Here is a 27049-nt window from a genome sequence, read left to right as displayed (position 1 = left end):
AGCTTGGCTGATTTTGACACCTGCCAAGTGCCGTATGCCTACATGGGTCCCGATTAGTATTCTTCTGCCCCGCCCCCACTCCTCAGTCAGCTGCTCTGAGCCCAGCCCTCGTCACCCACTGTGCCTGTGTCCAGGCTGGGCCAAGGGCCCAGGGAGCTAGGGGTGGCATTGTGTTTCCTCAGGAGGAGGAGAGAGCCTGGTCCATGTGACCCACATCATGGGGCCGGGGGCCAACCAGAGTCCTCCTAGATCTAGACCGAAGCAGTCATGTTATTTTCTAAGTGAGCTCTCCAGGGACCGTCTGGGCTCAGCTCCTGTGAGAAGGGGCCGATCGCTGCAGACTGACTAAAGCAGAACAGCCTGGCAGGCGGGTGAGCTCCAGGCTGGGATGCAGGGGGACATGGCCGGCTGGAGCGTTAGGCCGGCTAGCCCTCTCGGGGAGCTCTCAGCAGCCCTCTGTGACAGGAACAGGGGGCTGAGGATTCCTGCTGCAACCCCACGGGAGGAAAAGATGAGTAGAAACAAGGGGTGAGCAATCTCAGAGTGGGAACTGTGGGATTCCAGCAGCACCTGCCAGAACCTCGCTGGGCTGGGACATCCTAGCGCAGATGGCACCCAGCATGGTCATGCTGGGGCCCGGGCTTCATCCTGCTGTACCCTCTGAGAAGCCACTCAAGGGCACAGAGGAAGAGGCGGGGGCAGAAATGGGTCACGAGTCCCATTCCAAAGAAGAGTAAACAGGCTCAGAGAAGTTGAGCTCCCTGACCGAGGTCACGTGGAGAATTCCGTGGGGAGCCAGGACCCAAACCTGGAACTCCAGACTGTTCTTATTCATTCCAAATAAGCCCCCAGAAAAAAAAAAAACAACTGCTCACTGTCCAACTTTCTGCACTTTGGAAATGACCTCCAACACCATCTGCTAAGTACATCATATTTCATATAGCTTCCTCTTTCAGCAAATGTCAGACTCAATGTTTAAGCATCTTACAGAGCCTGTAAAACAATATTGGTTTATTGATAGGAAATGGGCAAGCCTTTTTATGTCCCATGATGGCCAGCAGCAGAAAAACCCTAATCTCCAGGCAGACTCTGCAGCAGGCAGAGTAGGGGCCCCTATGCTTCCCTCTCTGCTTTGGAAACCAGGTCAGGGCAGCACAGAAAGTTCTGGCTCGCCCACGCCTTGCTCTTGAAAAGGGAGGGAGTAATGTGCAGGAGCCTGGATGGAATCTTGGGCACCCTCTCAATTTCTTCATCCGTAAGGTGGGCATGACAATGACGGCCCCTGCACCCCGGGGTGGCCAGTGTGACATTACACCAGATAATCCATGTGGCATTCTTATCGCAGCGCCTGGAGCCCAGGAGGTGGCTAATGCAACTAAGGCCAGGAGGTGGCTCCTGGGGGCTGAGGCGAACGGCCAGTCTGAGAAGCAAGGACAGCTCTTCTGGAATGGGGTCTGACACAGGTAGGGGCAGGTGACGGGGGCAGGGGCTGGTGCCTCTCTGAGCTGCCAGGGGGTCTCCTGAAGAGCCATGCTTGGAGTCAGCGTTGGGAGCACATGGAGGCTCTCGAGGATCTGGCTGCTGTAATGGGATACGCAGGCTCGGGTAGCACATGCACCATGTGTCCTGCTGTATTTTTAGCTGTTAATTGGAGGGATTTTTCAGCCTCATTCAATCAGGAGCCTGAACTGCTGGCCTCTGGGCTCCTGACTCCTGAGTATGGCCAGATAGTGGCTCTGGACCCTGCTGTCCGGCTTTCAGAGAACATCTCAGAGCCCCGCCCTTTCCAGCATCCCCGCGACCATGGGGGTAACCCCTGCACAGCGTAAGGAGGGCTGGGGGTGTAAGTGGCAGCCGTGGGCCGCCTGGCCTAGAATCCAGCTGCAATGCCTATGCCTGGATCCTTGGCTCTGCAGTCTCTTGTTTTCTGTTATTTGTAACCTGGTTCTATCCCAGCCTCCTTGGGTGCGTAAGGCAGGAAGAAGGAAGCAGTTGCTCACAATGATTACACTTGTTGGGTGTGGGCTACATTCCCTCTGCAAATTCCCTCACTCCTCAAACTCAGGCGACAAGTGATCAGGTGCTAAGCAATCCTTTTCTAAATATAAAGGGTGTAGGTCCAACCGAGGGAGCCATGAGTGTGGGGTCTGAAGACCTGGTTGCCGGCTTCCCATTCTGCCTCTCACTGTTTGTGGGATCTTGGGCACAAATTCACTCCTCTGGGCCTCAATTTACGAATAGCACTGGAACCACACCAGGAGCTATCCGAAGCGCTCTGCACACACAATAACCCTATGCAGTAGGAATGGTTAATACCCTCATTTTACAAATGGAAAAGCGGAGGCACAGAGAGGTTAAGCAATTTGCCTCCAACCCCACAGCTCATAAGCGTCTGAGAAGCTGGGTGCCCTGCAATCTACTGGGTGTGTGACCTCAGGCAACCGCCTTCATGTCTCTGAACCTTGAGTCCTCATCTGTGAAATAAGCATGATCATGCCTGAGTCATAAAACGGTTGAGAGAATGAAATGAAATCTGACCTGTCAAAGGCGCAGCCCAGTGGCTGGCACCCACCACCCAGTGGTGGCTGTCGCTGTTTTGAGGAGCAGGGGTGTGTGGTGTTGGTGGATCTCCTGGGCTCGGGGGTTGTGTATGTCCACATCTGTGACATTCACGGGTCCCGTTCTGTCTAATTGACTTGAACTGAAGTAGAGTGGGGTTCTGCCTTTGTCTACCGTCCCAGCTGGCCCGTCGGGGCCCGGAGACCTGCCAAGCCCCTGGGGACGCCACACGTGGTCTGGACAAAGGGGTGGTGTCTACCTGGAAGGTCCGTCTTTTTATGACTGGGGGCGGAGCCAGTCGCACTGAATTGAGGAGAGGCAGCAGCTGAGGAGAGAGATGAGTTGGAAGGCCAGAGGGCAAAGGCCAAAGATCGCAGATGTTCAGAAGGATGCCGAGTGTCGCCAGGAAGGCAGGGTGGCCAAGTGGGAGGGGAGGAGAGGAAGAGAGAAGAGTGATTAGCAGGCATGAGGCACAGGGAGGGAAGGTGTCGATGGCGCCCTCTCGCGGCTTGAGGGGGCGCAGTGCCGAGCTTGCCCTTGGATGGCACACCATCCGGGAAGGTGGAGTGTGGCCCTGAGGGTGTCGGCCAGCAGCACCCCCTGACTGGGAGAGACTGGCCTCCTGACGCCCACCATTGCACTGTTGGCCCAGCTTGTCCCTGGCTGAGGACGGGGGCTGCTGGGCTGAGGGCAGCAGATGCAGAAGCTCTGGTCGGGAGCCACAGGACCAGCTAAATTGGTACTCAAAGCCAGGCTGGTGTGTGGCAACCACTGGGTTCTTTTTTTGGTTGAACGAGAAAGGCTAGCGTCAGCGAATCTGAGGAGGATGGTCAAGGACAGTGCCAAGTCGGGCTCCCGGGGGCTGAGCCGGCCGAGGGTGTGGCCAGCGTGAGCACAAGCTAAGTGCTGCTGAGGTCTCCCACTGGGGCTGGTGGGTTTGGAAAATAAAGGCTGGGCCAGGATGTCTCCAGCATGTTCAACCACTTTTGGGGGAAGGCAACATTCAATCACATTATCTAATGTGATTTTCATTTTTGGAAATTCTCCTTGCTTCCAGTCTCTCTACCAATGGAAGCTGAGTGCCCTGCGGCTTTAGGAAGTGGTTAGAGCCCATGTGACAACAAAGATGGTGTATAATTGACCTCTTGCTTTTGAAAGCATTTTAACTCACACGTGGCCCCTGGGAGGAGTGCTAAGAACCGGGGGCCACCTGGGCTGAGAACTGGGAGCCCAACTGTGGCCTTTCCAGGTCCCTGCTGTCTTTAGGGGCCTTGGCTGCCCCGAGAGCCCTGCCACCTCCCACTGTGGGGCCCAGGGACGTGCAATGTTGGGCTCTGCGTTCAGGGAGTCTCTTAGCAGAGAGGGGCCCGGAGACCTTCCAGAATCCACAAACCTTGAGGGTAATGATCTGGTTGGAGTGCAGAGCCGAAAGAGTGCTGCTTAGGTGCTCCTGGCGTGGGAGGGGACCGAGGTGGCAGAGACAGGGTGACCGGGGCATGAGTGCTGGAGCCCACAGATACCAGGTGCCTTGCTCTCTGTCCCAGGGTACTCCGTCCCCCCACTCCCCACCCCTCCTCTCCCTCCCTCCCTGGGATGCTGCAGGCTGGAGCAGAGGCAAGGACCAGCCTGGATCTCCTGTTATCCTGTGAGCCTGGAGGCCTGCCACCCACACCGTTCCCACAGAGCCCTGGGAAAACCAACAGGCCCCTCTCCCTAGATGCGCCCTTGCTTTCCTACCCACTTCCAGATCAACAGGGGGGTGCCCGCTGCCTTGCTCTGTCCAACAGCTGAGCACCCAAACCTGTTCTCACCCCTGCCTGACTTGTTCCCTACCCTGCCATGGCCGCCCATAGCTTTGCTGCACTCCGTGGCCAAGGTGCTTCTGGAGCCTTCTATCCCTGCTCTCTCACTCTCTTCCTCCCCGTTCCCCCCCCACACACACACATTCACTAAGGATGGACGATGACACACTGCCAATTACGTGTCTGCTGTTGTGTTGTCTTTTGTGCCGGGGGATGCTGTCTTTCTTTCGGGTAACATAACAATCCTGTGAGTCCATCATTTCAAATCAACACAGCTGACCTTCTATTATTGTGTCAGGACCAGGCGGGCCGGAACACCAGGGCCCCTGCGTCCCCAGAGCACACGCTGCTCACTGGGCTGTCTGTGCGGCTACCGGCCGGTGCGCCCTGCCCGGGGCTGAGCCCGGCTTTGGCCTCCACCCCTGCCCCAGCTGCTTGTGGTGAAGACCCCCTGCAGCCTCTCCCTGGCCCGGGAACCCAGGGGTCAGAGTCCGAGCGGCAGGGCACTGCTAGAAAGGCCTCCCGGTGGCCTTCCGGAGCCGTGCTGACTCTGAGCCTGACTTGCACTTGTCTCCACTTCCCTGGTCTCCTTGCCTGATGGGGTGGCAGCCCGGGAAGCCACATCCTGTGTGTGCTTCTGGGCACAGTGAGGCCCGTGGCACAGGGATGGGCACACAAAGATACTAGGGTCTGAGAGCGACATGTTTCTGGTCCCAGCTCACTGGGGCTCTCACCGGAGGGCCCACATCTTCGCCCTCCCTGTCCCAAGAATGACCCCTTACGACTGGTGCCCACCTCTGCAGCTTCCTAGTAGGACTGCAGCAGGCTTTGGGCTCTATATCTGGGGACAAAGCAAAGCAAAGGAAGGAGCTGGGGCCTGGGGGTGACTGGGAGACCATCCCAGCTCAGAAATCCCCACCCTGTTTTGGAGAAGGCAAAGCAGAGACTTTATCCTTGAATCGATACAACCAGCCCCCAACAAAGGAGGCAAAGCAGAGACTTTATCCTTGAATCGATACAACCAGCCCCCAGTTATCTCCCACCATTGAGGGTTGGGTCATCTGCAGCAATGACTAACCCAAAAGTCCCTCTGATTCAGCCGGGGCAGGCAGCCAGACATGCACACCCAGTCACACACGCACGCCGGGCAGGGAGTCAGACCCACAGACTCACATAGCTGCACGGCCTTACAGAGAGGGGATGTGCAGAGGAGACGCAGGGCCAGACACCCGGAGTTCCAGATGCACACACACGCTGGAAGGTTTGCACGCCGGCCAGCGCAGGCGCAAACACCCGGAGACACGCTCGGGTGGGGGAACACGGGCGCTGGAGGCCAGCTCTGCACAAGCACGCTACGGACCACCGGGCACACTCCTGGGGGCCGGCTCCCCCTCCCCCACAGCTGCTCTGGGGCTGCTGAGTACAGAAGGGGGTGTATGCTTCTGTTCCCCAACCTCTGTGGGTGCTGGGGGCCCCAGGTGGATGAGGCTGAGCTGGGGGCGGTGCCCCAGGGATGGGTCAGTTTTAGGGGTTCACTTACCCGATGTGGGTACTCTCCACACTGACCCTGGGGAACGGAGGGAAGGAGAAGAGGGCGTTAGGCACTCTGGGGAAATTGCGCCTCAGAAGCATCCTCAGGACCACACGTACTCTCCACCCACCAGCCCTGCACTGGTCCTGGATTTAACTGTCTGAGGCAGGAGAACTAACTCCCTCCCTCTCCCCTGGCTGGCAGCAGAGAAGAAACCCCGAAGGCATGCCTGGACACGGCCCCATGGAACACAGGACAGGATTCTGCTGCCATATCCCACTTGCCATGACCGCAGTCAGGAGTTATGCTCCATGCCCGGCTGGAGGTAGCTTCCAGAAAGGTCGACCCTCTGGGTGGGCCCACGCAAGGGCCCTGAGCAGGAGCCCCTGGATGGGAAGTGCAGACATGGAGGCGGGCTGTGGGCCCTCGGAGATGCTTTCTCTGAGGTGGGGGTGCCAGGTCCCTGTACCGTTCGCCCAAGGCCAGCCCAGCAGAGTCTCCATTAGAAATTTAAGGGAATGGAGAATGTACGAGGCCAGGAAGGGAGTCAGGCCAGTGGTTTACAAAGGGACACCTCAAAACCCTAGAGGCGCATGACGGTGCATCAGGAAGCATGCTGGGCAGAGAAGGAGTCTGCGGAGGGCCAGGCTCCCAGCCACCCTTCCTCCAGAGCACCCTCCCTCTTCTCTCTCACCTACTGCGGCACCACCGAGGATGCCCTGGCTCTGGGGAGAAACACTAGCATTTGAAAATAACCGCTCTGGACCACTTTCTACTGTTAGGGAGGCGGTTTCCTGTGATGAAAATTCTAGGAAACCTCTATCAGGCTTACCTTTTCTCCTTTTTGTCCTTGAGGTCCCTATGAAGAGACAGAAATGGCAGAGTTAGAAAGTGAAGCTAAGGCCCCAGGGGCCCGAAGCCTCCCTGCTGGGGAACTTGAGGGCGAGGTACCAACCGGCTGTCCTCGGGGACCCGTCAGGCCCTGCGGGGAGGAAACACACACAGGTCAGTGGGCGCACTGAGGCCGGGCAGGGGCAGAGGTGTGGGCCCCGGGTGGGGATCGTGCTGGGCCCGGGGCTAATGCACAGAGTCCTGAAGGCTGGCCTCCACCACCCATGGCCTGGTCCTCCTGTGCCCGAGATGTTCTAGGTGGTGTGGCCCACCCAGCAAGTCTCAGCTTCCTCCTCCATTGTGGGTGTGACTAGGTGACTGGTGCCCGCACGGGGCCGTGATAAAGAGAAGACACCATCCCTCCTCGTTCCTCCATTGTCCCCTCATGGGCCAGCAGCGAAGGAGGCTGCATGGACACCTCAGGGGGTGCTCTGCTGTTGTGGGCTGTCCTGCCTCACGCATGGCCATCTCCTCATGGAGCCAAGAAGTAGAGGTCCAAAGCCTCTAGGGGACGCTGGCACATTCTGTCTTCTGCTCAGCACTGCCTCAGCATGAAACCCACTGAGCCAGAAGGGCTTCGGGGTACATGCGGGGGGCTTTGGAGAAACCTTTGGTGAAGAGAGGAAGCAGGAGGTTGGCGACTTGAGCCATGTTCTGGGCCCCTCAGAGGAACAAAAGGGGTCTTGGGGCTCCTTCTGGGGTGTCTTGTCAAGTTTGCAGGGCTGAGAAAGAAGTCTGGGTTCAGGGTGGACCCCTGTCCTTTGAGGAGGACACAGGGTTCAGCTGGTTGTCTCAGGAGCTGACCTGAGGCTGGTGTGGAGGGAAGAGGGGAGGACACGCGCCTCGTGCTTTGAGGACCTGCTCCGAGGCTGGTGTTCAGGATGTGCTGGACTCACACCCACACTGGCCCACGGAGAAGACGCTCACGTCAGCTCCACCTCCCAAACGAGGTGATGGAGACGGGGCCCTGCAGCTCAGTGAGTGGGGGGCGCTGGGACGAGAGCTAGGGTCCACTGACTGCAAAAGTCCAGCTGTTTACACTCCGCCACGCTCTCCGAACTGAGCTGGGGCTCAGAAGGCAGGGCTTCTAGACTTGGCTGGAGTCACAGGCAGTGTCTCAGCCTCTGGGGCCCTGAGGTCCCCTCCAGCCACCATCCTGAGGATCCACCTGCTGGACCCGTCTCTTTGGGATCTTCCTGCAGGGGCTCATGTGGGTGGGAGAAGAGCCTCTCTTGCCCCCGACTTGTCAACTGGACCAACCAACAAACTGGGAAATTCCCAGCAGGTTCATGGGAGGGGACAAGTGGCCTTTGGGACAATCCATGGGGCGCCGCAGCCCATCCGGCTGACCAGGTGTTCAGCATAAGGCCCACAGAACATGCCGCATCTGGCAGGGAAGCAGCCTGCAGGTGACCGGGCCGCCCCCTCTCATGAAAAAGAGAGGCAAGGGATGAGAAGGGGAGGGCCAGCGGCTGAGGACAGCAACACAAAGGTTTGGGGCTGTAGGACCTTGGAGCTTCCAATCCAGATGTCCCTGATGGTGGCCGTGGCACAACAGCGGTCCCCAGAGGTATTGCGTTGACACCACACAGTTTTATTTCAGTGGATTGCCAACATTTAAGAGCAAGGAGAGTACGACACAAATCTGGATTTCAAGTTTCTCTTAAATATTTCAAGGTCCAACAACACACGGCACCAATTAGCTCTAGCTGAGTAGCGGCTGCCCCCGTAAGATGGGTCACAGGTGGTGCGCTAAGGTGCTTGGCCCCTCCCCTGTGCCGGGCACTGTCGTGAGCGCTTGGTGTTAATGACATCCTCCCACCCTTAGGGCAGCTCTGAGCAATGGGATAAGAAGTGCCTTCAGAGTCCCAGCTCTCCTTCCTGGCACTTGTGGGATCCCCGATCCTGTCTATACCTTACATTCAGTTCTGGGGGCTCCTGTGGGGTGGGTGGAGCCGGGGTGATCCCCTTTTGAGGTGAGGACACTGGCTAAGCATGTGAGAGCGAGCCCTAGCCCCCCATGTTGGATGCCTAGCAGAGGGGAAACCATCTGGGGATGGAGGTGAGTGGGAGACAGACAGATGATAAGCAGGCCAAGATAATTACACTAGACAGTGTATTGAATTAATAGTGCGGGGTCCCTGTGCTAAGCCAAACAGAAGCCTAATGGTTCTGGGGCCTGTCAGATTTTGATGGATGACTAAGAGGCAGACAGGGGATCTATTACACTGGTGTGGGCTCATGGGACTTGGGATGACCTCACCCTTCCCCCCACCAAGTTAGTTCTGTCCCCCAAACAGACAGGGGAGACTCATGGGTGGCTCAGTGGGGTGGGGCAGTGGGATGGCAGAGGAGGTGCCCCATAAAAGGGTTCCTTTCCCTCAAGACAAAGGGCTCTGGCAGCAGAAAGGAATGTGGTAAGACCCCACCACATGGGTCTCAATCCCAGCTCTGTGATTTAGAAGCTGTGTAGCCTTGGGCAATATACTCAACCCCTCTGTGCCTCGATCTCCCCTTTTGTAGAGTGGGGATAATAAGCCGTTACGAGGATTACAGAACAGTGCCTAGTTGACCATCTTATTACTTCTGGGTTGCCACGGACTGTGTTACGGTTAGTGTCAGGCCACTTGGAAGGGAAAGAGGGTGGCAGGGAGGGGTTGAGGGAGGAAGCACCCCAAACTCCTGGCATCTAAACCCCAATGCCTCTGGAACAATGGCAGCATGGAAGGGTTCCTGCCTTGGTCTCCATGGCTTCCCACATGTGCTGAGCAATGCTTGGAACAGGGGAGGGGCAATAGGACATGCACCTGCAGTGGGGCTGGCCGTGATGGACAGGAAAGCTGGCCGGACACCACGGCCTCCAGAGCCTCACTGCCCTTTTTCTGTGGCTATTTTAAGGACTTGCCTGCCTCAGGCCTTTGCACGTGCTGTTCTCCCATGTCCAGAATGCTCTTTCCCATTCCTTTTTCTCTCAGTTAAACCCTCATCCCTCGGGCCGCAGTTCACGTCTTTCTCAGAAAGCCTCTCTGACCCTCAGCCTGGGTGAGGAGCTGTTATGCTGGGGTTTCTCAGGCTAACTGGCACGGCCTTTTTATAGAACGACTGCCAAGGTCATTTGTTAATTATGTGTCTGATTGTTTAACTGCATGCTCCCCTGCTAGATGGTGAGCTACAGGATGGCTTACTCCTGTCTGTACCCCTGCTACCTGGCACAGTGCCCAGCGTAGTGCAGATACTCAGTAAGAATGTGTTAAGGGAAGGCAGGAGGCGGGGAGATAGGGAAGGTGAGAGGGAAAGAAGGAGGGAGAAAGGCAATAAAATGTGGAGGGAAGGAATTAGAGAATTGGGCTTGGATCCTGTTTCTGATGCTCCCTAGCTGTGTGACTTAAGGCAAGTTACTTAGACTCTCTGAGCTTCAGTTTCCACCGTGTCAAGGGGCTCCTAGTAGGACCTGGAGCACAGGCTTCTGCTGAGGATGAAGGAGATAAGACACGCATAGGACTTAGCTCCGTGCCCACCACATAGAAAACCCTCAAGGAATGTTAGCTGGGCCTGAGTTAACTGGATAGGCTGAAGTCCAGAGGGTGCTGAGTTGCTAAAGGTCCAGTGCAATTTAGGGGGAGCTGGGGCGAAGGTCAGGTCTCCTTTCCCATCCACGAAGTCAGCCACCTCTGCACCCCGGTTGTGAGCGGAGCGTGTCCTCATGCCTGCACTTGGAGCAAGACGTGCACCAGAGCCGGGCTGGACAGGGAGGCGGGGAGCCTGCCATGCTGCACATTCCAGGCCCTTCTGCAGGAGGGGGGTCCTCCCAGTATAGAGATGACCACCCGGGGAGGCTGGATAGCATCCCAGCTAGGGGCTGGCCCATCTACTTTTAATGGCCCATCCCTTCCATGGAGAACTGGCCCCCTCCCCTGGAGGGGGCGGCCCTGGAGAAGGGGAGGTTCTCCCTTCTGGAAGGAGTGGCCTGCCTGGGGGAGACTGTAGAGACAGGAAATCCCTTTACAAGGCCTTGCAGAATGTGGAAGGGGCTGGGAGGAAGGTGGGGACAACCGTCTGACTCTCCAAGTCGGCTTTGTGCCCAGCTGGGACAGGAGTACTTGGAGTCCTGGGGCAGCCCCCAGCAGGGCCAGCACTAGGAAATCCGGTTGCAGAAAAAGAGCTAGATGGGCTCCTCCCCCCACCCCCCCACCCCCGAGTTTACATTCAGCCCTGAGGCAAAGGCATGGCAGTTTGGGAGCACCTGCCTCTCCGGACCTCCTTTTCCTCATTTTTCAGGTAGAGAAGCCCCCAGCCCACCTCTCCCCCCTGCGTTGATGTGAGGACCTAAGGGTTTCGTTGTATACAGCTGGGGAGTGACCGTGGGGGCAGCCACTTGACGGTCCCTGTGGGCCCCCTTTGCAGGGCGGCACTTGGCTGCAACCAGGCTGACCCCCCACCCCTCAAGGGAAGGCAGGAAAGCTGGGGTCTTACCATCTCCCCTTTGGGTCCGGGGTGGCCCTGGAAGGAGAAGAGTGTGAGTGCCGGGTACACTGCACCCTGAAACCCCCGCCCTGCCCCCTCCATCACCCACTGCTCATTTTGCACACGTCTTTCCTCCTCACCTGTCCTCTTGCTCCCCGTCCTGGACCTACTGGCTCAGGCGTGGTCACCCGCCCATCCCCCTTTGCTGGGTCTTACTTAGCAGCTGGCAACCCCTCAAGAGCCCCTGCCCCATGCACACACCCAGGGCAGCTTGGAGGCACGCCGGGTCCTGGGGGCTGAGTGGGAAAGACCACCAAACACCTCGCTGTGCTCAGCTCTGGCCTGCAGTGGGGAACTGACCAGGTGGGTGGCCAGGCCCTCACAGCGGCGTGCTGGGCTCCGGGGCGAGACGAGTGCGTGGGGCTGGGCTTGGCACTCGTTGCCTTCCCTTGTCATCTCTGAGGACATCAGAGGGGTCCAGCTCTCCCCCGGCTCACTCCGTCCGAGGAGTGGGGTGGGGTCTCCCTTCCGCCATGAATATTTGGGTCTGGGACCCAAGCCCAAAGGATTAAAATGGACAGACAGAGGAGCTACAGATGGGGACACAGACTCTATGTGGACATGGGTGTGTGGGGGGTCCACCAGGGCGGGAGACCCGAGGAGACAGGGTGGCGCAGGCAGCTGCCTGGTGATGCTGGGGAGCAGGTGTGGACCAGTGCCCACGCTCCACTTCAAGTCAGCGGCTTGAGCTCTCCACCCGTCTTCCCTCCCAGCTGCCTCCCCGCCTCACCCCCTACCGCAGCCCCTTCGAAGGGCGCCTCAGAAACACCAGCTTCTAGGGGTAGTTCTTGCTCCAGACGCCGAGAACCCAGCTTGGCGGCCGTGGACTTGTGCCCAGGGGAGGCCCACTGGGGGCTGGGGCAGCTCATTCCAATGGCCCCTCTCCACCTCACATTGGCAACGATTTCCCGCCCCAGGAACATCCATTCTCTCTGGAGTTTCTCCCACCGAGTAAGGGTCTTGCAGAAGGACTGAGGACCCAGGGTTAGTGACCTGGATCAAGCGAGGGAGAGGAGCTCACAGCCCGAGAGGGTCCACTCACCGGTTTGCCATCGAGCCCAATGGGACCCTGAAAGGGAAAGAGGCCCCGCGTCAAGACAAACAGCACAGGTCTCCTGCCAAAGAGGTGGCCCGGGGCGGGGTTTAAGGGCGCACAGGTTCTGGACTCCAAGTTGGAGTTCAAGTGTCTGCTTGACCACTTACTGGTTGTATGACCATGGGTAAGCTTAAGCCTGTTTCCTATCCTACCATGGGGATAATAGAGTCTTCCACGAGGGGTCTTTGTGAGGAGTGAACGAAATGCCACCTGGCCAGCACCCGGCACGAGGGACAGCCTGAGGGATGACAGTCACCATGGCGATCACAGACCTACCTCCTCCTCCTTACCCCGAGTGGAAAGTGAACCTGGTGTTGCTAGGAAGCCTGGGGCGGGCTAGCACCAAGGCCCGGGGAAAAGGAGAGCTAGTTGCTTTCCTGCCCTCCTCTTAGAACCTGTCCTCGACCCCTCGGGCAGGGGTCACCGGGCATCCAGATGGCCACCTGACCGCCTCCTGCAGGCGGGTCTCCTCTCCAGACCAGGTCGGAGGTTGCTTCCCTGAGGTGCATCATCTGTCCCACCTTCCAGTGTCCCGCTGAGGTTAACCCAGCCTGTGACTTCCCCCGCCTGTCCCTGTCCTGCTGTCCCTTCATTTCCCTACGACTGTCCCTGTCCTGTCTTGCACTCTGGGCTGAGTGTCAGCTACTCTCCTGAGTGGCTCTCTGGGAGAGGCTGCAGGAAAGGGTCCTTACTGACCAGAGTTGGAAGGTCAAGAGGAGCTTGAGGGCTGGCCCCACATGAAGTTTAACCCAGCCAGGCCCAGGGGTCACTGGGGACATGGCTCATCTGGGCCCTCCCTACTTACCGGAAATCCAGGGAAACCTCGAGTGCCTGGCTGACCCTGGAAAGAGCAGGAGAGGAGTGAGGATGGGTGAGGAGGGGATGAAGCTAGACCGAGTCCCCTTTGCTCTCAGAGGGTCTGTGGGTTCCCTCCCACTCCTCTGGGGTCCTCCGGGGGAGATACTCCCCGTGGTGAGCTGGCTAGCGGGGAGGCTGGAGAAAGATGGAAAGAACACCAGAGGAAGCCTCCTCCGGGGCCTGGGGAAAAGGAGGGGCCCAGCCCTTTTCGGGTCCTCCATGCCCTGAACCCCGACATATGAGCAGGTGGCTGGAGGGCACGGACAGTGGGGACCGGCCTGGTGTACCCTGAACTCCCGGCTGCGATCTTCTGAGTCCTTTTTATTTATACAGTCGTTGCCCAGGGCTACTTACATGAGGATGGCTTGGATAGTAGAAGCTGACCTTCAGAAGGTGTGTTTTCAGGCCACACGGGTCAGATCTCTCATTTTTCTCTTGCCCTGGCCCAGCAGGCCCCGCCCCCAGTTGGGCAATCTCTGGGTCCCCCAATCTTTGTGCCCATTCACGCCCATTCTCTTGCAGGTGCAGAGGGCCACTCGGGTCGGTGTTTGGGCTGGAGACTAGAAGCCGCCGGTCACAGCCCGGTGGCCTCCGGTCCAGACTCAGGACAACAGAGATGTGCTGAGGTCAGAAGCAGCGTGGGGCTGAGCAGACCCAGGGCTGGGGAGGGCTGAGCAGGAGGTCAAAGCCAGTGGTCCCTTCTTCTCACGTGTCATTCACAGCCGACCCGGTCTCACTAGCCCTGCTCCTGCCCCATCTCCCCTACTCCTCGCTCAGGCACACGGTTCCCCTGCTTTCCCCAGACATACCCCATCTTTCCCACTGTCAGCCCTCAGCTGGGAGTCTCCCTTTGACTGAGGCGGCCACAGTGTCCTCTCAAGCTTGGGCCTCCAAGTCTGGCAGGCTGAGCTATAGTCCTTCCTCCAGCAGCCTCAGCTGGGTGACTAAGTCCTTAGGCTTCCCTTTCCTTGGTCCTATAGCATGGGGACAAGAGCGTAACCTCACAGGGTCACTGAATCACATCCGATTGTACTCGTGAAGGCTGCTGAAATGGTGGCTGCCACTAATCCATCAATGTTTGCTGGATTGAACCGAACCAAGGAGCGCCAGAATAAAGCCTTCGGAGCCATGGACGATGGGCCCTGCCAAGTGGCAGTTTCCGAATCAGACCCCGGCGGGAGGGAGATTTCTCCACATCCATCTGCTGTGAAGTGGGAACCAGGCTGCTTGGGTCTTCCTGGAAGCCACGGACAGGAGTGCCCAGAGGCCTCTGCTCGGGGGACACGGCTGAGTGGGACGGGGACCCTGCCATCAGGGTGGGAGCGTCAGTCAAGTGGGGACAGACCTGCAGTGTCCTACGGGGTCAGGATGGGTTTGTGGCAGGCAGCCCAAGGGCAGGAGGGAGGACATGCCACTCAAATGTCGGAGAGCCCCGGGCTCACTTACTCTCTCTCAAGGGTAAGTGATGCTAAGAATAGCACTAAGGAGAAAACCCGGAAACCCTGCGATGTGGCCTCTGGAACCTCGCAGTGTAAACTTTCAACTACTCCGAATGCTGAGAGGCCCGAGGACAAAGGTCAGGAGGAGAGGATTCCAAGAAACATCTTCATGTCCTGCTCAGGATAATGTTTACACGGTAGGGATAAGCACATGGTTTGCTAATTACAGAGCCTGCCCGGGAGCAGGATGCATCTCCCCAACTCAGAGCCAAATCTGGGGCTAACCAAGGCTTTTTCGGGATTTTGGGAAGAATGTTGTCACTGACCAAATGGAAACTGGGACTCTACTTCCTGGAGATGCTGGGCTGGGTAAGGCACTCGGGGAGGCCTGGAACTGGATTTTAATTATGTCTCTTCAGTTATAACCTGAAGTTGGACCTCTCTTGCAGTGTTTATTGGCCGGTCATTTACTCGTGAACTGCCTGTTTGTATTCCTTACCAAAAATTTCCCCTCGCTTGTTTGTTTCCCATTGGCCCGAGGACAGCTCTTTGTCAAGGTCGGTAACTCTTTGAGGGTCACGTGCATCGCCAATAGTCCTTCCAATTTGGCATTTGTCTTTTTCATGCTGTATTTCCTGCCCGATGGAAGTTTTGCATTCAGGTGGACACACTTATCAATCTTCTTCTATGGCTCCTGGGTTTTATGCCATGTTTCCAGGGGACCTCCCAGTGAGGACTTCATAAATGTCTGCTCACGCTTTGTCCTCGTATTTTATGGTTTCATGTTTTACATCTAAGTATTTTATCCATTTGGTATTTATTCTGATATAACAAGTGAGGTACAGATTCACCTTTTTTTTTTTTTTTTTTGGTTTTACCTTTTGGTAAATGGCTTGTCCCCTGTCTCAGCATCATCTCTTAAACAATCTATTTTCCTCTTCCTACTGTGAAATGAAACCTTTACCGCGGACTAACTTCCCAGATGCGTTTGGCTTTATTTCTGGCCTTCCCATTCTGTCCTATTTAACTGCTCTGTTTTTATAATACATTGGATATCGAGTAGAACAACCAGTCCTGTCCTCCCCTACTCCCCTTACTCTATTTTTCAGAAATTTCCTGACATCCTTATGAAAGCTTACTTTTTTCTTCCAAATGAAATGAATATTATTCTGTTGGACTCCAACCCCATAAGAAATTCACTGGGATTGGGATCATATTAAAATTATGGATTATAGATTTATTCATAGATTAATAATGCATTAATACTATGTCCTTCCATGTAAGAACAAGGGGGATAAGCTTTACATTGCTCTCCCAAATCTCTTCCCTTAATTCAAGGCCAGGGTGGAAAGGGAGCCAAGTGGATCCCTGCTTTTTGGAAGTGGACCCTGATGTCTACTCCTACCTGTAATTCGTGTGGGGTAAAGCCACATAGACAGACAGAAGGCTAACTCTCCCTTCCCTTCTCTCTGACCCCTGAATGAGGGTCAGTCCCATATCTGCCCAGAGCCCGCCTCCCACTCCAAGTCAGTGCTGACTATCTTTCAAACAAGACCCCCGTGTTGGTCAGTGTGTAATCGTTGGCTAAGGTGACAGAGAGTGGGAGAGAAGAGCCCTGCTTTGTATAGGATCTGCTAATCTCTGTGGTGTAAATAAACCTCCCACCACAGCTGATTTTAAGCTACCAACGTAATGTCACTGAACACAGAGTTGGGAGGGGTGTGCATGATCTGCTCTCGTGAGCCAGGTGAGCCAACTCCAACTCTGACTTCCAGCAGCAAATGGGGGGCCAAACATCTCCCTTTGGACATTATAAGGACATCTCAAGTTCATCATGTTCTGGTTAAACTCATCTTCCCCGGCAAAATCCGCTCCCCTATTTGGAGAAGGGTACCACCATCTACTTGGTTACTCAAGTCAGAAAGGTGGAGTCATCTTGAACTCCTCCTTCTTTCTCAATCCCCGCTTTTATCATCAGTAAATTGGTCAATTCCACCTCCAAAGGTCCCACCAGTCCAGCCCTTGATTACTGCAAGCGCCTACCAGCCAGTCCCCCACCTGTAGCCGCTTCTAAACGCGCTCCATGCCAGGGCAGGGAGGGATAGATCTTTTTAAACTGCAAATCTGAGCATGTCCATCCTCAGCTGAACACACACCAAGGCTCTCCACTGCCCTCAGGATAGAGTCCCGACTCCTGAAGACCCTGTCCAGGTCCTTCTCGACTGGGCCCTTGCTCACCTCACTAGCCTCGGCCTGGCTTTGCTACGCAGCGCACTTTCCCTGTTTCTCCAGTAGTTCATAAGAACCCGTCTAACCGCGGGGGCTCCTCCCCAGCCTCACAACCTGGGAACCTCTGCTCTTCTTTGATCACAATTTAGTTACCCCTCCTTCTTGGAAGCCTTCTCTGTCTGCCCACACCCCAAGGCAGGTGCCTCCTCCGTATATCGTTCCCCATAATCCTCGGCCACAGAAGGCTTGCCCACTTGGCCTCTCCCCCTTAATGACAAACACCCCCTTTGTCTTCCCCTGCTCCCTGCGCTCACCAGCTCTACGTGGCTTCCTGGGAGGAGTTGAGGTGGTTGCCCTGGTCTCTAGTGGTCTCTAGTGAGGACTCAGCGGGGGAGGCCCCAGTCACTGGGGTGATGGTCACCCCCACAGTCCAAAGTAGAAGGAGGCTGGGCTTCGTTAAGCCTCCTGGTACCATAAACCTTCTCCTACCACCAAGGCTGCACCCACACGGAGAACTGTTTCTTCTCCTGAAGGTAAATAGCCCTTTTAAAGGGTAGAGCTTGAAACAGGGAGGGCAGAATTGCGGCGAGAATGTTGGCTTTGGAATGAGGTGAAGCTGGACCAGCCCAAGCTCTAGCACTGACCTGCTGAGTGGCCTCAGGTGAGTTATGAAACTCTCAGTCTCCTTCTCTGGGAGGTGGGCTGGCGGGCCTGCCCCACAGCTTTGTCGGGAGGACCGATAGAGGCCTGGGCATAGGTGGGCTCTCAGCATAGGCCCTAGGACAGGATAGGTGCCCAGGGGATGGAATTTATCACTATTACCTGGATAGAAAGTACTTTTTGCCATTGGAGTCAAACCCCATGCAGGAGGTACGGTTCCTCATGATGCACACTGAGCCAGAAGCCAGGGGAGCTGAGGCAGACCCCTTCCCCCGAGCGTGTCCCCCAAAAGGGGGCCTTTTCAACAACTTTTAGGTAGCTCGTTCGCACGGTACTGCCAAAAGGGTATTGGAGGACCGCCGTGATCGACACAATGGTGTCTCTGGTCAGACTGGGAGGCAGGCCGAGGTGGTGGCCAAGGGGTAGGGCCTGTATTCTGTTACTCTTCTGTCCACCCAACAGGCCCGTCCTGGCTTGGTCCTGGCTGTTAGAATCTGGGGACTGGCTTTCTCGGTGACCTTTCTCGGTGACCTTGCCAGGAGCGGCTGGGCTCAGGACATGCACATGGCGGTTCCTCTCATGAAGCTAACGGCCCATCGGAGCAGTGGCCACATGAGCCCAGAGGCCCGGATGCCAGTAACCCCGCGGCCTGGCGGTCTGTTGAGCAGTGGGGTGCAGAGTGTAGACTCTGAGCCATGCGGCCCGGGCTGAGCACCTGAATCCCCACGTGGCCACAGTCGAGTGAATGATCCTGGGCAAGTCACTCGGCCTCTCTGTGCCCGGCTTTTCTCACCCATGAAATGGAGGGGCTAATAGTACCTCCCGGTGGGCTTCTTGTGAGGATTAGGTGAGTTACAGTGTGTAGCGGTCTTAGGATGCTGCCTGCCCAAACTTCAGTGCCATGCGTCAATCCATAACATCATCGCTGGGGTCAGAGCCAGAGGGAATCTTGCCCAGGAGGCCAGGACTCTGCAGCCCGGGACCCTTTCAACCCTGCCTCCAGCCTCGGCCCCCGACCAGTCTGCCAGCCCTGCTCCCCAGCTCTGCCCTTTGGCTCCCCACCCTGAGACGTCCCCCACCTCCAAGCAGCCCTGAACGGCGGAGCTTCAGCTCCTCCCTCTCGGCACAGCCCCTCCTGTGGATGGGATTTAGCGATCGGCTCTCTGAGCCCGCTCCCTAGACTATGGGTAGGAGATGTTCCCGCTTGCACTGGCTCCCTCTGGTGAAGGCAGGGGAATGGGCAGGCTGGACTCCACACCTCCACTGGGCTAGCCTCTGGGAGTCTGAGGCTAGCCCTCTGCTTTCCTCTCCCTCTCACTGTGCAGGCAGGACAGGAAAAGTGCACAGTAGAGCATGGAGATGGTGGCCTGATTTATGGGGGAAGCTCTTGGTGCCAAGGGTCCTGGGTTCTAATCCTGTCCCAGCCTCTATGTGTGGGCCCCTGGCCCCTTGCTGGACCTCAGTTTCCCCTTCTGAGGGGGCTGTGCTAGACCATCGCTGAGGTCCTTTCTACCCTGACATTTGGTGATTGTCCTGATGCCCCGTGGTTTGGGCTCTCCTTCCCATAGTCACAGTATCTTCCCACATTGTCACCCAGGTCCCCTTTTGGTCCCTAAGGAAACATATCGGAGGGGAAGCTTCTGATTTCTCCGAGCCCCGGGCCACTGGGTAGAGGCACCAAGAACGAGGCCTTTGAGGACGAATGGTGGGTCAGGCCTCTGCCGAGACCAGGAGCGTGTGCTTGGGGCAGCAGATCTGGATGCTGGGTACCTGCTCCAGGGGCTTCTGGAAACAAGGCTTGTCCCCTGGAAAGCTGGAGCAGCCCATCTGGGGAGGGGCGAGTACTTTCTCCCTGCCTGTAAACAGCAGGGCCACCTTGCAGCTGCTGGCTTCCTGGCCAAAGGGTGGTCTCATGAACCCTCCCGAGAAGCTATAATTTCGGTATATTTAGGCAGGCCTGCCCTGGTTGACTACATTATAGGTGGTGGCCGCCAGGCCCAGAGGCACAGCCAGGACTCGCTCCCGTCCACCCAAACCCTTGCCATTAGCTAGCCCAGCCCCCGCACCCTGAAGAAGAGCAAAAACCACTTACAGGGGGGCCACGGGGGCCGATGATGGACATGCCGGAATCTCCTGGGGCCCCCTGTGGGAAAGAGAGAGAGAGGAGAGGGAGAGGGACAGGGGCAGGGACAGGAGGGGGGAGGGGTGGGCAAAGGAGGAGGTAAAGAAGGGAGACGGCAGGTGGGGAAGGGGAGTGGGTGGGGGGTTGCCCAGCCAGAGGCCGGGAGAACAGAGGGGGCGGGGGGGGGTGGAGGGCAGTGTGGAGGGAGGTGGGGGATCACAGGAGAGGAGACAAGGGGGCACAGGGAGCATCCGGGAGGGAGTGAGAAGGGCAGCGGGAGGCCGGAGGAAGGAAGACGGAAGAGAGGTGAGCGGTAGCATAAGATGTGGGACCAGGGACAGAGGGGGGTGGGACCCCAGGCAGAAGAGGGAAGAAGGGATTCAGCGCAGGGATAAGCAAGGGCAGCTCAGGGAGGGGAAGGCACACAGCCACGCCGCTCAGGCCGCAGAGGCCTCCTCTAGGCCCTGCTCGGTGCCCTCCAATCTGCCCCAGCCCCACCCTAGCCTCAGAGCCCCTGAGGCCTTCGTCCCCGCCCCAGCCCCCCAGATGCCCATGTGGCGCACGCCCCCGCAGCAGGTGAGCCCAGCTGCTCCGTGGATGGAGTTGCTCGGAACAGGGGTGGGGACAAGACCCATGCTCGCCGTGTGGGCCCCACGGCCCTGAGCCTGCAGACGGGGCTGCCTCGGACCTCCTAGGCCTGATGTGAGAGTGACACAGAGGGGTGAAGTCGGGCCAGAATTCTCAGTCCTGAGAGGATGGCGGCTGCTGCTGAGCTGGGAGCTCCAAGTGCCATCCAAGGGTGGCCGGGCTGCCCAGATATCTACACCCGTGTGTGTGTGTGTGCGCGCGTGCGCAGGCACACGCGTGTGGGTGCTGGGGGCAGGGAGGGCGACAGAAAGATGAAGGTGTCAGGGACACAGATGGGGGTCAGAGATGATGCCCGGGCAGAAGGATCTAGACCGTGCCCTGATGTGCGGAGGGCTGACTGCTGCTTCCCACCAGGGGGGCTCCCAGGCCTCCCTCCCAGGTCTTGCTCTGCCAGGCAAGTCACAGAACCTCTCCCAGCCCACATCCGCCCTCTGTGAACCGGGTGCTGAGGGCTGCTCGGCTACCCTTCCAAGCAAAGGCCCTAAATGTATTTGTGACTGTCATGCCTCACGCCCAGGTGAGCAGTGATCTCAGATTTGTAACTGTTTACACCACGGCAGCGGTAATGACCACACGAGGCAGGGTAGTGCAATGGCTAGGAGCCAGCCAGAGCCCTTGGGTTTGAAGCCCAGCTCTGCTCCTTCCCAGCTGTGTCACCTTGGGCCACTTAACTTCCTTCTGCCTCAGTTTCCTTACCTATCTCATAGGATGGGTGTGAACGTTTCGTGAGATAATGTTGTAAAGTGCTGAAAAGAATGCCCGGTGCATGAGGGGGCTAGCAAGTGTTTGCAATTGTCCTCAGGCACCGATCGTGTCCTTCATCTTTCTCCTGGGCAGCGTGGAGCTCTAGGAGGGGACGCCGTGAGGGTGGGGCTCCTCTCCAGCTCTATCACTTGCTGCTGTGTGACCTTGGGTCTGTGAAGCTGCCTCTCTGTGCTCTCATGTAAATAAGAATATTGAAGCCTCCCTGGAAGGGCTATGTCAGTGTTAGTTGGGAGAACAGAGGCCAAACACCGCGGCACCTGGCGGTTTGTGCTTAGGACATTGCAGCTGCGAGTGTTCTGCTGCCATTGTCATTATTTTGGAGACGGGAGAGACTCGAGAAACACGCACTGCCATGTACAGGCAAGGAAGTACTAAGCTGGGCATCGGGAGGTCTGGCTTCTCGCCCCCGCTCGTCATTATTGGCGTGGGATCTTCAGCAAGCCACACCCCCGCTCTGGGCCTCAGTTTCCTTCTCTGTAAAGGGAACTGGTTAGATGTGTTGCTCTCTGATTCCTCAGGATCCACCAGGGCTAACGCTCCAGAATGGTCTCTTGGGCTTCTGGCTTCCGAGGGGGCTTCACTCTAGGCCCCTGGGAGTCTCTCTGGGGCAGCACGAAGAGAATTTCTATGTCTGAGGGCACCAGCAGTAGGCTGGGGAGGGACTAGAACCAGCTGCCCCAAACAGCGATGGTGCTCCCCTCGGCTCGGGGAAGGGGGACGGCGAGGCCACAGGCAGCCTGGGTGTGTGGGGAGACCCATGCAGCAGGGAGGCTGGGCCCTTAGCCAGGAGTCAGGGGCCTGGACACTGGGCCTGGAGAGCCTGCGAAGGCAGAGTGCTGGGGCCTGTGTGCTGGGGGAAGGGCTGAGATGGGGGCCTCTGGAAGCACCCCGAGAATCCAAGGGGAAGAGACTGGGGCAGAAAGGTGGAGGGCAAAGTGAGGACTCACCTTCTCGCCTGGTTGGCCCTTTACTCCCTGGGCAGCCACATGCAACACAGGGTGGGGAGGAGAGAGGGGGAGAGAAAAAAGAAAGGATAAGAGAGAGGCACACACGTGAGAATCTGTGTTAAAGGCACAAAGACCAAACAAAAGAAATCGCTGTGAAGTAAGAAACAAAACAAAACATAGATGTTGACACATGACAGGTGTCCCTCCTCCAACAAGCACAGTGCAGGGTTGGCTACAGATTTACCCCCGGGGCCCGGCCCCAGTCAGCCATTCTAGATAACCGAGAGAAACAGAGGCAAGATGTGTGTGTGTGAGAGAGAGAGAGAGAGAAACCCATCCAGGGCAGCAAATCTGCCTGAGAAGCCATGAGAAGCCATGTCCCCAGCTCACTGGGTCACCTGAGGTGGTGGTGGTTGGTGGGGAGGGAGCATGAGGGAGACTTGTCCAAGGACTGTGTTGTGAAGTGGAGTTTAGTTAGTTTGAAGGTCCAACTGAGCACCAAGCACAAAGTTTTGCCAAGCTACACACGCTGGGAGCCGTCAGGCCTGGCCAGGCAAGATGTCGGGAGAGGGACTAGAGGAATACGGGAGGACAGACAGTAGGACAGACATCTGGGGGGATGGAGGATGGGTCTGGGATGCAGAGGAAACTGGGCAGTCACCAAGGGCCCCTGTAACCACAGCAATGCGCAGAGAGACAGCTCCGATCTACCCTAATCCACTGAAGCCAGGGGTACCAGCTCCGGTGAGAACCACAGGGGCAACTCAGGCATTTCACACCCCCCGGCCACCCTCGTCCTTATCAGGTGGCTGGGGCCAGGACTCCTACTGGGCAGCCAAATGGGTCCATTGTCACATTGAAAATAGCACAAGCAGCATGAAAACCCCCAAGTGGCTGGAAAACAGAAATAGGGGGCTTCCTGTGGCCTTCCCTCCTGCCCCCACCGCTGAGGGTCAGAACTCGGCTCAGATGGACACTTCTTGGGCGCACACGTCCACAAGGGCCCAAGAAGGAGGGCAGGAGGGGGAGGGCAGGCAGCGGCACTCAGGGTATAGAGTCCTGACGCCCACCTGTTAGGAGCCAGGATCTCGGCGTCTGACAGTCAGCTTGGGTGCAAGCCCCAGCTCCACCGCCCAATCCCAGGCAAACTGAGTCTCAACAAGCTCATCAATAGGACGGGTTCCTGGAAAGCTCTGATGGAGAACGTGCCTGCTTCAGGCCCATGCACGGTGAGCCCCTGAGAAAGGCTGGCTGGCTCTATTCTCCCTGCTGCACACACAAAAGGACCAGTGACAGCCTGGGGGACTCAGGGTTTGGAGTGAGAGAACTAAGGCAGAGGGACAGGGTCAGGCAGGACCTCGGGAAAGACACTTAACATCTGAGCCTCGGTTTTCTCATCTGAGCAATGGGTAGAAATTGTGCCTACCTCCGGCAGCTCTTGGGACCCAATGAGCTAATGTGAGTGAGGCTCTCAGCACAATGCCCAGCGCAGAGTGAGCGCTCTCGGGTGTTAACTGTGATTCGGAGGCCTCTCTGAGCACCAGGCTCACACCAGGCAAGCAAGCTCCCGCAAGAATGCCATACCCAGGCCTGAGGCCAACCTGTGAGGAGGTGAGGTCAAGAGGCAAGGCATGTGAGTGGCACAGAAGGATGGCGTGGGGGAGCTGGGGGGCCCTGGGGAGCCAGAGGGAGGTCGAGGCTGATAGCTGTAGGGGAGTCGAGGGGAGACGGGGAGAGTAGCTTGGGCATGTCCTAGACTCACTTGGTGCTGGTGAGGCCGGCGTGTGGCCATCACCCCCTTGGGCTGCCCCCAGTACCTGAGCTGCCCTTTCTAGCCCCTTGGAGGCTAGCAGGCACCCGGGACCAGCCTGGCTCTGGGACCCCGAGATCTAGTGCCGGCCCTCCCATTTCTGAGCTATCCCCTCCCTGCGGAACATTCCTGTTTCCCTTTCTTCATCCTGAGTTTTCAGCAGGAAACATTCAGTGTCTAACTCCTAGCCTCATGGTGAGGATTTGGAGGCACTGCCTGGGAGCCAGCCCTGTCCCCCACCAGCTTCTAGTCTCTGCCTAGGGAAGGCGCCTCTGGAAGCCGGCTCCGCTGCAGCTTCCATGGGCATCTTGAGGCTGCATTTGTCACCATCTGTTGCTGCTCTTGCTGGGGAGTGGTGGCAAAGCAGCTGGAAGTCTGAAGAAGAGCTGCTAGCCTTGGGAGGTGGGGGGGGCAGTGGAGTGGGTGGGAGTCCTCCTGATGTCATGAGGGGCTTGGGCCTCATCCTGTCCCTCGGTGGGGGATCGACAAAGAGCTTTATCAGTGCCATTTCTTGGATTTTTCCTTTGCCATGGCAGCTGTATGGAGAGTAGAGTCCTACTGTAAGATCTGAAGGATTGGAATAAAACTTCCTCCTTTCTTCTCTCTAGTCCCTCTCTGAAGCCGACTTGGGTGGAGGAAGAGAGACGTCTGACCCCCTCCTTGGGGCTGGGGAGGTTGCCATGGTTTCGAGGACAGGGCGGCATGAAGAAGCAAGCAACGGCCACCCAAGCAAGTACAAATGCGCCAACTCACCACACGTCCAGGCATCCCAATGGCACCTTTGTCCCCCTGATGAAGGAGGCAGAAACAATTAGATGTGGCTGGAGCCAGGCCAGCGTAGGAAGGACCCCATGGCCTAGCTATGCACCCAAGACCTGCTTTGCATGGGCGGTTGGGATGATGCCCACTCAGCCCCCAAGGACTGTTAGGCAAGCAGCCACCCCTACCACGATCTGCTCTCAGCGCGGTGCTGTGGAAAGTGCACTAACCTAGGAGTCTGGTCCCCAGCCTGAGCCTCAGTTTCCCTATGCGTTTCACGAAGGGTCCAAGGCCCTTCCTCTCTTAGACTTCTGCTATCACAGTCTAGCTTCGGCTTCACCCAGCATGTGCCATATCTTCGTCCCGCTCAACTCCAAGGCACAGAGCCCGGAGAGTGGTGGCCCCATGTGCCAGGTGAATGGTCTATCTGTGCCAGAGCTGAGGCGCAGTGCTCACGTCCCCCGACTCCTCCCCAGGCTCTCCATCTGAGAAGGCTACGACAGAGTGCTCTCCCTGCCCTCCTCTCGGCCACCCCCAGCACCAACAGGAAGGACAGTGAGCCACGTAGATACGGCCGCATTACGAGTTTCAGCCGCTCAGAAGGATCCACTTTGTTTCGTAGCCAGGAGTTACATCTTCTTACTCTGGAAATCTGCTTAGTAAGTTTTGTTCCTCTCCTTTTTGGTAGAAAATATTTTTTTGCAATAATACGTGTGCAGACATCATAAAATCTGGGGTGGGGCCTGGGGTACACTAGGAATCTAGAAGGATGGAAAGCAATGGGGGCCAAAAATCAGACAGTGTTTGTCCTGGCTTCCTGGGCAGGAGAGAGCTGGGTTTGTGGGTTCCCCTGAAGGGTGTGGGCATTTCTGGGGCAATTCTGTGTCTGCTGACCCCACTGAGGCAACAAGCCTTGAGGGACAATTAGCATCTCAAGATGTATGTGGATGCACCCGAGGACAGCAAGTGCTCTGCAATTAGGGTCTTCTTACACACACGGGTCAGTGGTGTCTCTAGGAAACGGCTCACCCTTTGCAAAAGAGTGCCGGGTTAGCAGCATTGGTGATAAGCCTGGATCTGTTTCCGTGCCTCCCTCAGCACCCGTGTCTCTCTCAAGGGGCTGCTGGGAGGATGCAGTAAATGATGCCCCGGGAAAGCCTTCTCCCAGCGCTTGGCACCTGGAGCATGTCGCGTATTCGGGGTCTACAGGTAGGGAGCCCAGCACGGCTGTGGGCAAGTGAATTGTACAGCATGTTTGTGCTTCAGAGTTTTGCATTTCACAAAGGGGCTGGCTGCAGCAATTCTTTTTGCGGGTCCCTCCCAGGTTCCCCCACGTGGAAGCACGAGGGGGGCGAGGACCTGGGGGCCAGCGGTCCGCCCTTCCTGCTGAGGACACCAGGCCTGCCGCACGCGGGCTGAGACACCCCCATGGCCCGCTCACTCCTGGGCTTCTGAATGATATTGCAGGCTGTGTATTTTGGTTTCTCTTCGTTTCTTTTTTAAAACTAATGTTCTTTGCAGTCCTGGCCATAAAATGCTCAGGTTAGGGACAGGCATGGAAGGGCCAGAGACTAGGAACTCTGTGTAGCAGCCCCTGCTCTGTGAATTGCCCCCAAATGCTTTTTAAAGGTGGACGTTGTCAGAAAAAAACAAAGTCTGCCCACGTTCTCCCCAGTCATCTGATTTTTCCCCTCCTTGGATTTCATGGGACTGATTCACCCATCCTCCTTTGCTCTGGGGCTCGGTACTTACTGGGAGAGTTTCCAGTTCCAAGGCTAAACACCCTCCCACATGCATTTCATTAAGAAAATCACTGCTGGGCTTGAATTCTAGAAGCTGCTAGATTAGTCAAGACGTTACAGTGTAATTCATGTCTAAAAGAAGAGTAACCAGGATGCACAGAAGGGTCTGGAATCCAATGGATGTGGTCCTCGGTGCAGGGAGGGCAGCCCGGGGCCAGCCCCGGCTCACCCTCCACACCCCACCTTGGCCCTCTAGTTGGCTACCACATCTCACCCGACTCCCCAGCTATTCCTGGGCCCTCCGTCATCTAGCACTCAATGCATCTATGCCCCAGGCTACATCCCACAGAGCCATGTCTCTGAAGACTTTACAGACTGTTCTCAAATGTCAAGCATGGACCATAGGAAACAGAGGTATGAAATGTGTGTGACAACATGGCCCCCACAGGGCTCCACTGAAGCTTGGACAATTGGACAAGGTATTTTGCCTCTCTTGAGTCTCAGTTTCCTCATCTATAAAATGGGTATGATAACAGCCATTTCACTGAGTTGTTGAACAAATCAAATATATGAAGAGTGATGAGCATAGTGCCTGGCCTGTAGTAGGGTCTCAATAAGAGATGGCTAGTGGTATTACTTCTACTTTTAATCCAAAGTCCCCATGGTT

General features: G+C 57.0%; 1 protein-coding gene and 1 long non-coding RNA gene across 2 annotated transcripts in view; one reads left to right on the top strand and one right to left on the bottom strand.

Annotated features, from left to right (window-relative positions):
* LOC118018987 (collagen alpha-1(XIII) chain-like) overlaps positions 1-27049 on the bottom strand; it is a 143521-nt gene that overhangs the window by 51174 nt on the left and 65298 nt on the right. Inside the window, exons 5-14 of the mRNA XM_035017745.1 lie at positions 24635-24670; positions 22072-22098; positions 19682-19732; positions 13209-13244; positions 12350-12376; positions 11257-11283; positions 6848-6874; positions 6725-6751; positions 5902-5928; positions 2819-2884 (exon numbers count right to left, since the gene is read on the bottom strand). Of these exons, the coding sequence (XP_034873636.1) occupies positions 2819-2884; positions 5902-5928; positions 6725-6751; positions 6848-6874; positions 11257-11283; positions 12350-12376; positions 13209-13244; positions 19682-19732; positions 22072-22098; positions 24635-24670 (351 nt within the window). The remainder of the gene's footprint in view (positions 1-2818; positions 2885-5901; positions 5929-6724; positions 6752-6847; positions 6875-11256; positions 11284-12349; positions 12377-13208; positions 13245-19681; positions 19733-22071; positions 22099-24634; positions 24671-27049) is intronic.
* Positions 341-6893, top strand: LOC118018994. Its single transcript, XR_004681533.1, has 3 exons — positions 341-528; positions 1346-1463; positions 6748-6893. It is a non-coding gene; the product is annotated as an uncharacterized LOC118018994 (long non-coding RNA).

Source organism: Mirounga leonina, unplaced genomic scaffold (assembly GCF_011800145.1).
Source record: "Mirounga leonina isolate KUSES-001 unplaced genomic scaffold, KU_Mleo_1.0 Mir_107, whole genome shotgun sequence".
Classification (NCBI taxonomy): Eukaryota; Metazoa; Chordata; class Mammalia; order Carnivora; family Phocidae; genus Mirounga; species Mirounga leonina.
Note: the sequence above shows the minus strand (reverse complement) of the source record. Positions and strands in the feature narration are given on the sequence as shown.